This window comes from Lutjanus erythropterus, chromosome 6, assembly GCF_056507025.1.
Source record: "Lutjanus erythropterus isolate fLutEry1 chromosome 6, fLutEry1.hap2, whole genome shotgun sequence".
Lineage (NCBI taxonomy): Eukaryota > Metazoa > Chordata > Actinopteri > Lutjaniformes > Lutjanidae > Lutjanus > Lutjanus erythropterus.
The window spans coordinates 3917178-3935280 of record NC_139322.1 but is presented as its reverse complement, the minus strand read 5'-3'; the positions used below and the strand labels follow the sequence as shown (position 1 = coordinate 3935280).

The 18103-nt window shown below is 39.9% G+C and overlaps 2 protein-coding genes across 3 annotated transcripts in view; one reads left to right on the top strand and one right to left on the bottom strand.

The window, feature by feature from the left end:
* Nucleotides 1-5258, bottom strand: part of fam120c (family with sequence similarity 120 member C) — a 36092-nt gene extending 30834 nt beyond the window's left edge. For both annotated transcript variants that reach the window (XM_084720284.1, XM_084720285.1), the window contains exon 1: nucleotides 2978-5258. In XM_084720284.1, coding sequence (XP_084576410.1) covers nucleotides 2978-3493 — 516 coding nt within the window. In that variant the 5' untranslated portion in view covers nucleotides 3494-5258. The remainder of the gene's footprint in view (nucleotides 1-2977) is intronic.
* A 1147-nt stretch (nucleotides 5259-6405) lies between these two features.
* Nucleotides 6406-16172, top strand: LOC146324679 (isocitrate dehydrogenase [NAD] subunit gamma, mitochondrial-like). The gene is made up of 11 exons (XM_084720283.1): nucleotides 6406-7097; nucleotides 8143-8190; nucleotides 10155-10252; nucleotides 10432-10547; nucleotides 11732-11792; nucleotides 11980-12112; nucleotides 12209-12342; nucleotides 12450-12552; nucleotides 14133-14279; nucleotides 14657-14812; nucleotides 15493-16172. Exons 1-11 carry the CDS (start codon nucleotides 7029-7031, stop codon nucleotides 15592-15594), a joined length of 1167 nt encoding a protein of 388 aa, XP_084576409.1. The 5' UTR covers nucleotides 6406-7028; the 3' UTR covers nucleotides 15595-16172.
* Nucleotides 16173-18103: the final 1931 nt, after the last annotated feature.

Genomic DNA, 18103 nt, shown 5'->3' with positions numbered 1-18103 from the left:
ATTTTCACCTATGGCCCCTAGGCTCTGGAACAGCCTTCCCCTTAATGTGAGATCAGCAGACTCCACTGAAGATTTCAAGGAACTTCTTAAATCTTACTTCTATAGAATCGCCTACTATTATTAATGTTTTATTGTTTTATTGTCTTTAAGAACATGTTTGTATCTATCTGCTCTAAATGCTTTTTTAAATGTTTCAATATGATCTTTTATGCTTCTGACTCAGTATTTAAATGGTCTGACTTTTTTCCCTTTTATTCTGTAAATCTTTTAATATGGAAAGCACTTTGCGCATAAGCTTGAAAAGTGCTATATAAATAAAATTATTATTATTAAAAGACTGAGTGGCATCTGTGAAACTGATCAGCTCAAGTGCTAGCAGTCACTGGAGTATACTGAATTTATGATGACGATAGAGATCACAGACAGCCAGCGGTGCTGACATTTGACACACTTTATATACACAAACATAATTGAGCTGCACAGCCCATGAAAACAATTAATAAACCAGTCTACAATCAAAACTACATTTGTGGAAAATTTGTGCTGCACCAATCAGTTCTGAATCACTGGTGGCAGTGAGGGAAATACCTGGACATCAGGCAACATAACTGCTTCAGAGAGAGCACACGCAAGCAGAACCCAATCGGTGGGTGAGGTTCACGGTTATGCCCAGAGAAAGAAAGCAGGAGATTCACATTTCTGCCAGAATTGTTATGTGAATCTTGTTAATCAGTGTCAGTGTTAATCAGTGTGAAAACTAAATAATTACATTCAGTTACTTCATTAAAAATCTATTTAATGGGCTGGTAATCAAATCTCTGTCTTCAAATGAATGCAATATGGGGTAGGGAAGTAAAGGCTGATTATGAGGAAACCGTTTCATGATGGACTTGTTTTAACTATTTAATAATTCTTGTGTCACTCACCAATAATGAAACTGAAACTAATAACCAATAAAGCTGCAACGATTAGTTGTCTGCTATGGAAATTAAGTGTTTTGAAGTACAACTGCCTGTCATAACCAACATCAACATGGCCAAAACCTGGCGAGTGCCTGGGTATATCTTTATAAGTTGCATCATAAATGTATTTTAGTGTGTTACCATGAAATTTGCAGTTACAGTTGTAGTCAAGGAGAAGAAAAAAAACAGTTGCAGAATTGGCTTTGGAATTTGGTTATAAAAGGGATACTGCTTTGAAATTTCAATTTTTTTGTTTTTTGTTTTTTACTAAACAAGGATAGAAATCTTATTTTAACCCTTATAGCATCTTCATTTAACTCTGAAATGGTATTATACATAGGTTTAAATACAATGGATTATTCCTTATCTGCCTACCCATCAAACATGACTGGAAGTATGCATATAGACGTTTTAATTGAGAAGCTATTCCTGATTAATTTTGGGAATGTTAAATTAATTGTTTTGAGTCAAAATTCTATGATTCCAGGTCCTCAAATGTGAACATTTTTTGGTTTCTTCAGTCCTCCGTGAGAGTAAACTGAATACATTAGTGTTGCACACAAAACAAGACTTCTGAGGGTGTCGTCTTGGGCTTCAGGAGACAGTGAGAAACATTTTTCAACATTGTATGTACCAAGAAATTTGTCCGTTAATTGAGAAAATGATCAGAAGATTTATCAGTAATAAAAATAAGTAGTTGCAACCCTAACATCCAATTTCTACAATCAGAATAATATTATACATGCAGTAATTCCAATACACAGGCTAAACATACATGCAGCACATGTACAGCTGAGGACACCGAAACATTAGCTGCACAGAGTCTAACAGCAATGATGACTAAAGTAAAGGTGTAATTAAAGCGGCGGTGAGATACTTGAAGCTACAGAAATAGGACTGTTTTTCAGAATAAAGGTAGGAAAAAACAAGCAAGCACACATGGGAACTGTGAGTAATGATGCTGTACATGCACAAGAAGCATCAGAACGAGTTGTACTGTAATGTGGGTGGGATTTTTCTATTCTAACAAGTATCCTCTCATACACTATGGCATTGTGTTTTTAATACTAGCACACAAGCAGATGGGAAGGTAGATCAAAAGCAAAAAGAGACAGTGAGGTGAAGCTGACAGGAGGGAACCTGGAGAGGCAATCAGCGGTTTAGCTCCTTTGACAACAAGGCCTCAACAAAACGATAGGAGTCACATTTCCTTGTCAAACAAATCATGTTAAGTTATTCTTTATCCCATAACATGTCCGTTTTGGAGAGCTAGACACAAAGTCTTTATTTCTCCTCAGCGGACAAATAATGGCAGAGAGGTGTATATGGGCTAGTGCATCCACTGTACTCTACTACACTACATATAATATTGTGTCAATAGGTCAGAGATAAACATTCTTAATCACCAACCAACTGAAATGCACAAACTAAGTCACTACAAATGCACTGCTGTCAGGTACTGGGGACCTATAAATAGTCTAGCCACTCAGCAGTTGTTCAACAATGTATGACAGGTTCATTGAGTTCATGTTATGTAATATATAGGCTAGACTAGGTCATGTTGTACAATAAATGGTTCTAGCCTCTCTTGAATGAGGATGCGGGGCTGGTTTAACCTGTAGTAACTGCTTCGTAAATCTAAAAACAAATCTGTTGCACTGGATGCATTCTTCCTCCCAGTAGACCATCCCAAATACATCCATGGAGCGGAGCAGAGCAGAGCAGAGCAGGCCCGCTAAAGGCATCAGTTAGAGACAGAAATCCATGCTGCTACAAAGCACAACAGCCCGCTCCTCAGATCTGGTTTGTATTTGTGTATCAAACTGCACAACAAAATTCAGGATCGACTCATTTCAGTTGCTCGGGCCGGTAGTTGCACTTGCTCACTAACTGGAATGAGTTAAAACAGCGCTGGATGATGTAAGCTACTAAATGGGCGTGCAACTAGAAAGGGCAAGTGTTAAGTGAACGGCACGCCATATGACCACAATAAAACAACTTCACACATTGCTTACCCGCACTCGGAAGCGAAACATGGCGAGGCGCACACAGTGGCTGAGGCAGGCCGGGGGCAGGAACCATGCCCGTGGAGGCGGGGTGGCCTTGCTGCCGACGTGGTTGACTATCAGCTGCGCCGTCTGTCGCTGGCCCTGAGCTCGCCGCGCCCACTCGGGCCAGCGCTCCTTCCCCAGAGTGCCGTTGAAAACCACGACCAGCTCCAGGCCACCCTGGTACAGGCACGCCTGTGACAGGGCAGCCAGGTAGCCCAGCATGGCGTTCCACTCGCCCCCGCACACCCAGTCCGTCTGGTAGCCGCCGTAGAGGCGCTGCAGGCCGGAGTCAGCGTCGATTAGGATCCTGGCAGGCGGGGGCGGGGGAGGCATGGGCCCGGGGTGATGTGGGTGGTGGTGTGGGTGATGGTGGTGAGGGGGCTGGCGGGCCGCAGTACGGGCAAGCTTCAGGAGGTCCACCGGGACTGCGGCCCCGGGACACCGCTTCTCTAAATACTCTTGAAAACCCTGCACTCCCATGACGGTGTTGTTGAGCCTATGTGTCTGGCCGGGAGCGGGCTCTGAATACGTTCTGTACGCCGTGTTTGTAATGTGATGTGGGGCGAGACTGTAGCTAGCTGTGCACTTCAGGCAAGCTAACTGGTCTCCGATGTAGTGACTAACTGTAGTTTAGTTAACCCTGCAAAACAACTTGTTATCTGTCACCCAGACTAGTGAAATGAGTCACCATGCACCGCTGGACAAGTGTGTCAGCTACCGAGATACCGAATTGCCAATTTCTCAGTTTTGGTCGTGGGTGCTCAGTTTAGTGTCCATCCCTGTGGATTTTTGGTTAGATGCCAGCAAGGCCAGTGTAGCTACCTACAGCCAGAAAAAGTTCAACATTTTTCCTGCTCCCATAATTTGGCTTGAACACAACCAGCTTCGAAAATGTAGTTGGCAGCAAATAACGGAAATGCAGCGAGGTGGTAGATATTAGTGAGAAATGCCTACAAAACAAAGATCCTGCTGGTTTATGCACATGAAACAGATGCAATACTGCGCATTAGTTAGCAACCCACAGGCTGGATGGCCAGTTCGCGGACATGATGTTAACCCGAGCAGCTTGCAAAATCGTTATTTGTATCTGACAGCTAAAATATTAGACATTTATTCTGCACTACCGCAGGCAGATTTCAGCACGTGTGTAGCGGCAGGTTGTTGGCTCGCAGGTGTCAGAATACCAATTAAAACAAACTAACAAGCTGTGTGCCTGGCTAGCTCTACTAACATTTGCTAACTGTGTGGCTAGCTGTTAGCTGCTGGCAGGGTCCCCGGCGTGATTTGACGCGTCAACTCCCGAAGACAAGTCCGGGGCGGACACGACGCGGAATGAGATGGATGTTTGACGAAATAAAAGAAAAGTAACTAAAAGAAAAGAAAAATAAAAGCCCGATGGTGCCTCCCTCGCTTTCTTCCACACTCACGGCTTCATGTTGCAGAGGGGAACATTACTTCCAAGCGACATCAGCCATCTTGCGACTTCCTCGCGGCCCAGTGGAGTGGGAGGGAAGGCGGAGGGAGTGGAGGGAGGAGGCGCGGCCCCGGGGAAGCTGGGAAATGTAGTCTAATGACCGCATCACGTCCAACTAGGAAAGCTCTGGTGAGAAACAGAAACAACTACAACTACCAGCGTGGGGACACCGACGGTTGAACGAGGATAAAAAGCTGGAGAGTAGAATTTGTCCAAGTGGCCCACAAGTGATTCAAGTATGAACGCCGTTATTTGTCCGTTGCCCGTCCCAAAAGCTGTCATATCAACATTTTAATATTCATATCAACGCCAGCTAACTGCTGTTGTGATAATCTAAGGCTGATGCTACACTCTCTGCCTTTTAGAAATACTTCACAAACACTACAGCAGTGATTTAGGACGTATAAGTAGTGAAAAACAGTGAGTATAAAAACACAACGTGAAGTGGTCGTTAGTTGGTGAATAATGATTACTGAAGTGGTGTAACAGGTAGAATGGCGCTGTCCCGTTCATGTTAAATCTTTGTGTATATGTCGCCTCCCCGTGGTTCACTTCAGTGCTCTCGAAGGAAAAAGTGCTTTGGGAAAAAAAGAGGAACAAACTGGCTAACTAGGCCACCGGGCACTCAGGACTGTCTGTTAGAGTTGCCATGGCGACATGAAGCCAGCTTGAAGGACTGCAGCTTCATTCTGGGCTCGTATCTTTGTCTCCACATCCTCTCTGATTTAAAAAAAAAAAAAAAGTGTCTTTGTGAATAAATGTGTATGTGTGGATGGAGTTGTGTATGGAAGCCCATTTCAAAAATATTCCCACGTTATAATTATGAGATTAAAAAAAGAGTAATGATTATGAGATAAAAAGACGTAAAAAGTTGAAATTATTAAAACAATCATCAGAAATAAATCCTAATTATTAGATAAAAAAATAAAATAATAATTACGACACAAAAAGTGGATATTATTAGATTAAAAAGTCGCAATTATGAGATCAAAAGTCAATTATGTACTAAAAAGTCATAATTATGAGATTTCAGAAATAATAATCATTACATAAAATATGGAAATTATAAGATAAAAGCCATAATTATGAGATAAATGTAAAAAAAAATGATTTAAAAAATCATGCTATAAAAAGTGTAGATTATTAGATAAAAAAAGTCAGACTTATGCGATACAAAGTCATAATTATGGGATAAAAGTCATTATTAGGAGATTTTAAAAGCACAGTTATGACAAAAAGTGGAAATAATTAGTATTTAAAAAGCTGTAGTTATGAGATCAAAAGTTATAATTATGGAGTACAAAATAAAAAGTCAGAATTACTAAATGTAATGTATGGTCGACATCCTCACATTAAAGGTTTAACATCTGGGGAAACAGTGTCCGTCAGTGTTGGCTGTTTGAACACAGAGAGCATCATCGCTGTAAAAGCAGAGTCCTCTTCCCTCATCCTTGTTTGTTGTGTCCTGTCAGCTCTGAGTGCTGTCTGCCCTTCAGGTGCAGAAACTCGATCCATGATGCTGGGGAGCAGACTGTGGTCACACCTGTCTCTGGTTTCCCATTTTCTGTCCTGCTGGAGTCCCATAAAGAATTTTATTACATGGCTTCGATGAAGACTCGATTCTGATTGGTCAATTACAGTCTGTTATTTCTGTATAACAGACCATTGCTATGGACACAGTTTTGACAATAGACTCTGGGCAGACAATAAAATCGTTGTGAAATCACTAAAATCATCTTAAAATTAATATTTTTTGTGGGAAATGACTGATTATTTATTTTTATAACAAGCAAGATAATGTGCAATGAGAAGGTCACTATTGCAAAGTAATGTCATAAAATCATTTTAAAATTCATATTTTGAAATGTGTGCCAGTTTCTTTTTTAATTTTTGATAAGTAACCATGTAATAAGCAGGATAATGTACGATGAGCAAGTCATTATTGTGAAATAAATCCCTTCAGGGTGATTCAAGAAATAGGGCTAACAAATGGGGGTCATAGCACACAGTTTTACAAAATGTACACAACCTGTAGTTCTCTATTATTTCTAGTAGGCCATGTAGTCTGGAAATGATTTTGAAAATGGGGAGCAAGCATTGCAAAATTTATCTAAAATTCCAAGAGACATATTACATTACTGACTTTCTAAGTGTGTGACTGCATTCAGCTTACATCATTACAGACATTTATCTCTCCTCAAATAATGAAAAAAGAAAGAAAAAAGAAAAATGGGGATACTTCAGACTTCTGTTCCTTAAAATATTCCTTATCTTTATTTCCCGGGTCTCGGGGACCACTCTAACTTTTATTACTGACCTTTTTATTGCATAATTATGACTTTATCTCATAGTTCTGACTTATTATCTCATAATTTACCATTGTGGATTTTTTTTTTCTTTTACTGGCGGAAATGAGCTTCCATATTTTGCGGGTGAGTAAGTGTGCGTGTGAGAGAGAGTGAGAGACAAAAAGCGAGAGATTAACGGCGAGCGCGCAGCACGTCCCCGCTGTCCCGTATCCATCCGCCGGAGAGAGTGACCATGACGGCCCGGTCTGTGCGGTCCATGTCCGGAGCCCTGAAGCTCGTGTTCAACAGCCGGTTGTCCAGGGTAGGAGCGGTCTCTGAGTTCACCAGCAGACAGATAACTGTTGAACGACTTTGTTTTGACATTTTGAAGTGGTTTAACGTTATTTTGCCAGAACATCGGCGAGTGTAGCTAAGCTGATTAACGGCTGGTTGGTTAGTTGGCTAGCTAACTGAGTTAGCTTGGTTTTCTGTCGCTGTCCTTTCAGCACCACTTGTTTTCGCTGTCAACTCGGTGCCAGCTGGAAATCCGTGCAGGGAAAATTTACTACCACTTGAGCAGTATTCCTCTATTTCTCCCAAGCGAGATAAGGCTGTAAATGGACTTTTCAAACTGCTCCCTGCAGACTCATACATTATTCAAACACAAGCTAATACAACAGGACCTCCTCAGACACTGGTTGCCATGTTAACAACTTCTCCTCCACACCGAGAAGGACTGAACAGGAAACTGTAACTCATATTTCACAACAAAACTTTAAAATACATAATTTACTATTCTTTCTGCGACTATTATTAGATTTTTTAAAATTATTTGTGCTATCTATTGCTTTACATTATATTTTACTTCATATACCTATTTTATTTATTTATCTATTAATTTACATTTACATACACCCTGCATCCTTTTCCTGTGGGCATGGAATATTGTAATCTGAAAAATAAGTAATAACTAAAGCTGTCAGACTAATCACCTGATGCAGTGAAGTAGGGGAAAAAGTTGCATAAAATCGAAATACTTAAGTAGAGAGCAAGTACCTCAAATTTGTACTTAAGTACAGTACTTGATTAAAGTATGTTGAGTGCCCACGTGATAAAATCCCCTTTAGGGTACCTTTTCAGTGAAGAAAATGTGATGATTGTTAGTTGGTGACAATGACAAAAGAAAAAATACTCTAAGCTTCTGACAGCAATGACAGTATAATCTAATCAACTCAAAAAGAATGAGTAAACTCATGAATGAATGTCAGGGCATTGTGTAGATTTAATATGTTGACTTGTGATATATTATTTGCTGATTTTTATTTATGTATTCTCTGCAAATAACCAGTTTTTCTTTGTGTTGGCAGGTTTATGGTGCAGCTACATGTAATCAGAGACACAAGTCCACTTACACTGTAAGTTTGTTCAAGATACAAAAATGCACAGATATAAAAAAAAAAAGTAGCTGTTATTCATGAGGATTTAACAGCAAGTTTGTCGCTTCATGAGATCCCCACACACACACACACCATGTTTACCTTATGACCTTCCTACCCCGAGTACCCTACTGTTATACCCCGCAGGGAAGGAGGATCAAACATGTCAACATGTCTTTACCACACGTCCACAGGAGCACTCATGTTGTTTTGTCTCATTAACGTGCTTGTGATGCCACCAGGAAGCTGCTGGTCACCACGTGTCTTCCCTCTCCTCTTCATCGCACTAACCTCCCTGTTTTCTCTCCTCCGTTCTGAATCCCTCCTTCCTCCGTCCACCCACACCAGACCATAGTGAGTATGGCTGCTCACGACATACACGCAGACAGAGCTGTAGCATAACTTGTGCATTAGAACTTATTAGAACAGTCAAAAGATGACAAGTTTGTGCAGTTTTGTTAATCTGTCTGTTATTTCTGAATAGCGTGTCATTTTTTTCTTTCCCAAGTCTGTTCTGCCCAGATCTCCCCTACTGCTACTACTACTGTTATTTCTAATTGCCTTAATGTTGCATAGCCTTTCTAACATTGTACAAAGGCTATAACCTTGACTTTAACAATAAATCATAATCTTTTCCTAAACCTAACCAAACTGCAACTGAAAATAATTAAAAAATATATGAAAATAAGTAAACTTAAGTCTTCAAAAAAATTAAAACTGTGACATTTAGCCAGGGAGCCCCAAGGCAGTGTAATGCAAGTCTGGAAATCACTGGAGAAGCTCTGTCACACATCACCGCACTATGACACTTATGTGAATGTTCCTTGTGAGAATGCTAGCAGTTAGCTGTTGCCGATATTTTTGGCTGTCTAAAATTAGTCAGCTGAGTTGGTTAAGTAAGTTGGGAAGAATCTATTTGTTTTTGAACGTCCTCAGACAAAAGAGGTGCAGGGGTGTGTTGTATTAAAACGTTTCAAGAGCCAGTTGTGCACCTTTAAAACATCAGTGTTGAATTTGAATAGATTTTTAATAATGGAGTCAAATTGCAAGCTCTGCTGATGCATTTTGTGAGGCCTTGGTCGGATATGTCTCGGTAGGGTTTTCAATTCAATTTTGTGTTCTTTAACAGTGAAATTCACTGTAAATTTTGTTTATTCTGTGTAATGGCCTCATTTATCTTATGTATTATTTGTTTGAGGGTGTTTATGTATGTTTAGTATATGTTTTTTATTCCTCAACAAATTTGTTGCAAATATTTAAATAAACATTTTAAGGAAAATGCAGTGATTGTCTTCATGCACATTTGGCAAATGTAATGATGCAGATCATGTATGGAGGCCCTACTGTCTCCTGTTTATTATCTGTTTCTGTAGGTTTAAATTACTGGGGTCAACTGAAATGTTCAATTTGAATATGAGATTTAAAAAAATGATATTTCAAATATCTAGCCTCTTTTCCAGATTGATGCATTTTAATGTTCAGTGTATGTCCTTGGACCTTTAAGGGTTCAGAATCCCCCCACCATAGTTTCACAAAATAGGGGCTCCTAAACAACATTTTGCACGAAGCCCCCAAAAGGCTAGACACAGCCTTGCATTTGGCTTCAAACGAGACACAAAAGTCTTCTGGTTGACAGTGCAACCTTCTTGCTAAATTTTTCAAAGCACAGCAGGACAAGGCAGAAAAGTCTTGGGGAAAAAAATAATGCCCTAATAGCAGATTGTTGCTATGGACACAGTTCTGATTGAAGACTCTGGAGGAGCAATAAAACATTCTTAAATCAATAAAATTATTTTTAAATTCATATGTTGTGTCAAATTATTATACAGTAAGTCATATAATAAACTATAACTAAAATTATTGTGAAATAAACTGGTGCAGGACGCCTGGATCACCTTGAATGACTGTAAATTATCCCTTACATGTATGTGTGTGCATTACAGCCTCCACCAGCGCGGTATGGAGGCAGGCACACTGTGACTCTGATTCCTGGAGACGGCATCGGACCAGAGCTGGCCAACCATGTCCGTGAACTATTCCGGTGAGAATTCACTCATCGTACGCACACACACACACACACACACACACACACACACACACACACACACACACACACACACACACACACACACACGGTGTTGGAGTGAAACCGACTCATGCACACCCTAAATGACTCAGCTCTGTCATACTGAAGTGACCTCCATCTGTTTTTATCATCAGGTTCTGCTGCGTGCCAGTGGACTTTGAGGTTGTCAATGTGGACTCAACCATGGCGTCAGAAGATGACATCAATAATGCCATAATGGCGATCAGACGCAATGGAGTTGCACTGAAAGGTAAGTGTTTCACACATAGGTGTGTGTCTGTGAGTTTATGTATGAAACAAGGGCCTGAAAAATATAATATGCAAGCCGATTGGCTGGTGTTAAAAATGCTCAATGAAATGGGTAAATCAAAGACAAAATTACACAGGGCAGCTACAGTCCCTCAAAGGTGTAGGCCATCAGCCCCCACCTGCTTTAACCTGTGTTTTCTGTCTGTTCAACTGTGATTGGTTGCAGACACACACATTCTCATCATATAGAAAGCATGTCCTCCTGTGACTCCACAGACAGACTTACTTAAGTCAATACACGGAATGAGCCTAGCCGATCAGTGGAGAAAAAGAAAAGTACAGCTGTGAGGGAGCACACTAAAAGAAGAAAAGCACAGGAGGAAAGTGCTACTGAACGCTGTAAAATTATAAATGTCTTCAGAAGCGAGGGATGTGGTTGGTTTACAAAAAGAAAAAGCACACGAGCAGAACTGCCTCAGCATGTACTATCACCTTCACTTTCCCAAGTTGATTATGTTTTAAAAACATAATCAAGCTGATAAGGAAAGCAGGAGATACATGTGCATAGAAATAAAGACCTGTATAGGCTTTTCTGTTAGGTAGAAAAATCCAGTTCAGAGCTACCAGAGCTTCATGATGAGCTTCTGAGGAAATACAAGGGCCAAAAACACTAAAAAGTCCTAAGAAATTATATATTCAAAATTTATTCCTGTAGTCTTAATTATGGAAATGCAACTGACAAACTCCTGAAACTGAAGACACTTGATTGATGCTTCTTTAACTAATAACCAACAACAAAAGCTCCTGTTTAACTGTTTTGTGTTGTACTGACCAATGTTTCTATTATTTAGTTCACCCCATTAATATAAATGGGGACACACTAAATAAAACAAATACCTGTCTGTGTAACACAGCGCAAAATGTATCACTGTCACAGTGACACTGAAGTTTAATCATGATAATCGCATTCCAGATGACATGAAAAAATAATGTGTATTTTTATTTAATCACAACAGTTAAGAATAACATATGCTAAAAAGCTCTGTGAGGATTTCAGAATTTGTAAAGCAAAAAATGTAAATCAAAATTTGTCATGTCTGAAAAAGAAAGTCTGGTATATCTACCTCTGTCTTGTCTCTTGTTTCAGTTGTCGTTCTTTTGGTCTAACTTTGTTTCTTTGTTCAGGAAACATTGAGACCAACCACAATTTGCCACCGTCTTACAAGTCCAGAAACAACCTGCTCCGGTAAGTCCACCATCTTTTATCACCACTTTTCATCTTATCTAACATTAAAGTCACCAGTGTTAAAGCAACAACTGTCTCAGCTGTAGTTTCGATGTACAGCAGAGAGATTAAAGTCTTGAGCTTCGGCTCTTCATGGTCTCATCTGTCTCCACCTTTCTCCAATCTTCTTGTCCCTGTGTCTCTGCAGCACCACTCTGGATCTGTATGCCAATGTGATGCATTGCCAGTCTCTACCAGGAGTGAGGACACGCCACAAAAACGTCGACATCATGATCATCAGGGAGAACACGGAGGGAGAGTACAGCAGCCTGGAGCACGAGGTGTGTGAGCGTTTGTGTGTTTTGTGTGTTTCATAATCCCTTTGATGGTGAAGTACATGTAGCCTCCTGGTATCTGCACTCTTTCTGTCCCTGCAGAATGTACCAGGCGTTGTTGAATGTCTGAAGATCATCACTAAGACCAAATCTTTACGCATCGCTGACTACGCATTCAGGACTGCTCGGGCTAAAGGACGCAGACGAGTCACTGCTGTACACAAAGCTAACATCATGTATGTTACAGGCCCTGACTCTGCCTGTTTGATCTCTTTTTACTCATCTTTCTTGGTTTCTATTAAACACGTGACACATCTTCATGTGTGTATATTTGCTGGAGCAGGAAGTTGGGTGACGGCCTCTTCCTGGAGTGCTGTAAGGAGGTTGCCAGTGGTTACCCTGAAATCACCTTCGACAGCATGATTGTGGACAACACTACCATGCAGGTAGCTACAGCATGTCTGTACACTGTCACGCTACTCATTTAAATGTGCAATATGTAAGTTCTGCCACCAGGAGTCTCCATCACAGTAAATCAGTAACAAAAGATGTAGTATGAAAATGTCATAAAGCAGTGTGGTATCATGGAAGTTGCTTTCTTCACTGTTAAACAACCACCATTTCAGGAGAAAATCTATCTTACACGACTCAGAAATCATGCCCATGGACGAGGTAATGTCAAAGTTTTTTTCAAGTTATGTTTGGTCACATTTGATGACTTTCTTCTTCACTCTCTGACGTATCCATCATATCCTGTGTTTTCCTGTCATAGCAACTAGGATTACTTGAATAATGTAAGCACCTAACTCAACAAAATATATAACATAGGTCTTGTGATTTTACACATTTTAATGCATACATGTTACATATTATAGCTTTAAGGCTGAAGGCTTACATTGATTGTATTTAAAAAAGATTTTCTACAGTCACATGATACAGTAATTGCACTTACATATATATTAGGGCTGACTGACTTTGAAAATATACCTTATTGTGGTTATTTTGACTTATATTGCAATTGACCCAACCTAAGTCCCGCCCCTTTATCCTCCGTGTTCCAGTAATAGTTTACCAAGTTTGGTACCTCAGTCAACTTTTTTATTCTTGCAAAAGGTCACAACTTAAGTTACAATTTATGTAGATTAGCTAGCTAGTTTGTTTGAGTTTTGCTAACATTAGGTAACCTGAGATGTGAGATGTGTATGTTGCTTTTAGAGGTTCCCCAGCAACATCTTTTAACCATCTTCAAAATCTGGTTTGCCAGTACAGGAAACCGGAATAGGAGAAAACTGACCGAGGCACCAAGCATGCTGTTATTGGAGCATAGAGCAAAAAGGGGTGGGACTTAAGGAGGTCAACCTGGATATGATTTTATTTGCAAGATTGGAAGGAATTAATTTTCTAAATTTCAAATATGTTTTCTTGTGTAGAAAATGATGTGTAGACCAGAACAAATATTGCATCTCCTACGATTTGAAAATTGCAGTAGGCCATATTATGATTTTAATAAAAGTTTGATTAATTGTTCAGCTGTAATATACTTATGAAACTGTCACTGTTCTGCTGACACTCCTGTAACCCCCCAAAAATTAGAGCCCAGTCTCATATTAGCTGCCTTTTGGCCTGTGTTCACTTAAGAGTTTTTTTTTTAACATTATGCCTTTTTTGTGCAGCTGCTCCAAGAGCTTTTAGGTAAAAATCTCTTTTTTTAGGCAATCATATATTAGCTGGGAATTTGTCACCCTAGTAACCAAGAAAAAACAAGAGTAGAAGCTTGTTCTGCCGTGTCTGTCTGTATGTCAGACAGAAACTATCAAAACAGAGACAGAAAAGCCTATTTGTGAGAGCAGATCAGTCTGACACTGAATGTTGGTAGTGAATGTTATGCTTTTATCACCATGCAACCTACTACAATTTTTTTAGCCAGAAAAAAACACATGTGGACACCTGTTACTCAAGCAAAAATGTTCTGAAATTATGTTTTTTTTTTTTTGTGTGTGTGTGTGTGTGTGTGTGTGTGTGCTAGTTGGTTTCCAGGCCCCAGCAGTTCGATGTGATGGTCATGCCTAACCTGTATGGCAACGTCGTGAGCAACGTGTGTGCCGGGCTCGTTGGTGGACCGGGCCTGGTGCCTGGAGCCAACTATGGAGAAGACTACGCCGTGTTTGAGACGGTGAGAGGATCCACATCAGATAATGAAAGGAGAGATGAGAGGAGGGAAATGCTGAACAAGTGAGAGCGACAGAATCACAGAGACCAAATGAAGGAGAGCAGGAAAAAAACTTAGATCTTAAAACTGCAATTGTTCATTTTTTTGGGTCACTGGGGGCATCGCAACAAGCTGTAAACAACTGACATATTATCATTTTATAAAGTTTATATAACAGCAAGAATGGAAAGGAACGGTAATGATTTAAGAGCATACGATATGTTTAAGATGCTTAATTATTTACACAATATTGATATATGTGAATTATTAACATGGAAGCATGATTCTTCTCTACTGCATGTTCTTCCATTTACGAACCCATCATGTTCTTCAATGTGCAGGGCACCAGGAACACTGGGAAGAGCATCGCTAACCGCAACACAGCAAACCCCACGGCCATGCTGCTGGCCTCCTGCCTGCTGCTGGATCACCTGAAGCTCCACGCGTACGCCAGCATGATCCGCAGGGGCATCCTCTCCACCGTCACGGAGACCCGGGTACGTCCCGTCATTGTTTCTCACTGTGAAGATGTATTACAAATGAAAAAAACTTAGAAGTCAGTAGAACTTCCACCCAGTGATGGTGTCTTACCTGCAGTGCTCCGTGTTGTCGGGCAGTTTTTGAAAAGTTTTCACATTCATTTATTTAAAGTATCATAATAATTAAAAAATATTTATGTATTGATTTATTTACATAAGGCTTCGTAGTTCAACAAATAATATTTTGATTCAACAATCTATAACTCTTCAATATATAAATACATAAATCTTCTTCCAGCCATCCAAGAACACATCAGATATACATATGAAGAGTGTGAAACACACTGTGTGAAAAACACATGCATAACATGCATTCACACTATGTGTGAATGCATGTTATGCATGTTACTATTCTGTGTTGACAAGGTGCAAATATGTTTACACACGTCTAATATCTTTCTAATACATTTCTCTTGTATTGTTCTTTCACATAAGTTAGAAGTGTAAAAAAATAGCTTATGTGAAATTATTTCAAGGGACATACATGAGGGCGTACCTGTAGAATGTTCTACTTTGTAAGGGTTCCTTGGCTGAGAATAAATGGAGAACCTCTGACACAGAGAACCGAGAATATCCTGCTCATGTTGTTTTTTTGTTTTTTTTTTCTCTCCCTGTGCGTCATCTCTTTTGTTCTCCAGCTGCACACAGCCGACCTGGGAGGCCAAGGCTCCACCTCTGAAGTGGTCCAGTCCATCATGAATGCAGTTCAGAGCACCGGGCCGCAGACGCTGAGCGTCTAGAACAAACACACATAAATGTACAAAAACTCCCGCAGCAGAGATGCGCTTATTAGTGCGCCTTTCTTCAGAAGATCTTCTATGCAATTTCGTACAAACAAAAGCCAGTTGTTTGATAGTGAAATGAAACTGTATATACAAACTTTCTGACTATGCAACAGTTTCTTCTTAATGTAGATTGTTTCATCGCCTCCTAACTTATTTGAAGTTGTTTGTCTGTATCTGTACTTTACCATCATGCTGTTTACTCCATAAAACACTATGCAATATTAAATCTGTTTGAATTTCACCCACTCTTCCCCATGTTTATTAGTTTGGTTAATTTATGAGTTATTGAGTGTAACCACTTTGAAATTTGCCTCAGTTTAAACCAATCACAGCTGCTGTTCGTCCACTGAAACACAGCTGTCTTACTACTGAATGTACTGGGCAATATTTACCTCTAATAAAGGTAATAAAGCTCATGTCTCTGCAGTTCATTCTTTTGTCTTCACAGCTGTCTGTACTGTCTGTTGTAGCTGCACTAGCTTGTGTAGACCACAGGGAGGCCACATTGTCTCGTGTAATCACCACCTTCAGTTTGTTGTGACTGAGTGAAACTTCACTCTCTAATAAATTCCTCCTAGTATGAGCACCTGTAGTAGGCAGAGCTGTATTTTATTCATATCAGTAATAATAATGAGATAAGATAAACCTTTATTGTCTCCCTCATAAGAAATTTATCTTGGACATTTGAGAGAAGACAGGTAACATGACCACACACTCAAACTACAATTATTGTACAAGTATCACCTCCAGATCCAGACATCCAGGAAAGAATACACCCAGGATCATGGCACGATGCCCTGATTCCATGTAGCTGCACAGAAGACCCGTAAAAATACTGCACAAATGCCCTACACTTGGTTATTTCCCAGCAAATCTCCTACACCCAATTATTGTGCAAATACCCTACACCACAATATTGTACATTTCAAAATACTGCATGAAAATTTGTACGAGTTTGGTAACGTGTACCTTCTGCCTGAAGGCATCAGCTCGTACTCCTTATGAAGGATGTGGTTTAGATCAGTAGTGACTTTAAGGCCCTGCTTCCTCACTGTCTCCTTAAATATCTCCTGGAGGGAAGACGGGGGCAGCGTGCCAATTATTTTTCCTGCCCTTCTGATCAGGTTTTGGAGTTGTGATCTGAGTTTGACGATTAATGAATTCAATAGCTGCTCTGTAAAACAACAACATAATGTTCTCATCAACTCCATGGACCCTGAGCCTTTGCAGAAAATGAAAGCATCGACTAATTGTTGAACAGACACACTCAACATGATGAGCTCATTAAAACTGACATTCAAAATGAATACTTAAGTGCTTGTATACTGTTACCTGCTCAACTCCTTCCTCATTAATAAAAACTGGACGGTGATCGCCAGCAGACCTAACTTTACATAACCTTCCACGGACACTTTTCGCCATCGTCACACTGTAAAACCACACTGGAGCTGCCAGTAGTCCCTCCTAGGATGCTGATTGGCTGCACCGCTGTTGGTGCGGACACAAAGGAATAACGTGAAGCCTGGCGAGATGGATTCTCGCATGATCTCATGAAGTTTTTGTCTAAACATGTAGTGACTAGGTCCTGTACTTCGGCAGCTACTGGTTGCTAACTGGGGTGATGTCCTCGCTCACCAGTTCCTTATCATCATCATCATCACACTGCATTTATTCGTTGTCCCACAATCAATAATCCAAGACTTTAAACAACTTAAAAATGAACAAAATACAGTCACAATGTTGTTGACCGAGCTCAGTGAAAAACTGTTTGCTTTCACCTGACTGTCAACACCTGTGTTTGACGATATTACCTTAAATCTACTCTGGCATTCAGCCTGTCCAATAAACCCCCCTCGTGTTTGGAGGAATTATTATGCACTAAACAGAAATCAAATGCTTTAAACAAAAATTAAATACATGGCTCCTACATCGAGTTTAACTTAAAGTTGTAAATAGAAGGAAAAAAATAAAAAACACCTGAAGTATTTCATCCAATCGGCATATTCATGTAGCACAGCTGTTTAATGAGGTTATTTAAAGCTTGGAAACAGAAGTGAGAGGACTTTAAATACCACAGTCTCTATCATGGAAGCCTTCAGAATCAATCTTCATCTACACATTTGCATCCAAGGCTTATGTTGCACCCCTTACAGCCCAGAACTGACTCTTTAATGCCACTTTACACTCAACTACACAAGACAATATTGCATATTTTACTCCACTAACTGTATATGTGAGCTTTTTTACCACTTACTTCACAGTTTCAGATTAGCTGCCAGTAAAATTTCATCAGCAAATTAATGATGATGTGTTATTATAGTTTCAGATAAAATTTAATTGAGCTCTGGGGGGGAATTCACAAACTACCCAGTAATGTATAAAACAGTCAAAATAATCTTCACCAGGTGCAACATTAAAGTGATGAACACATGAATACATAAATAGTTGTAATCCAATAATATAC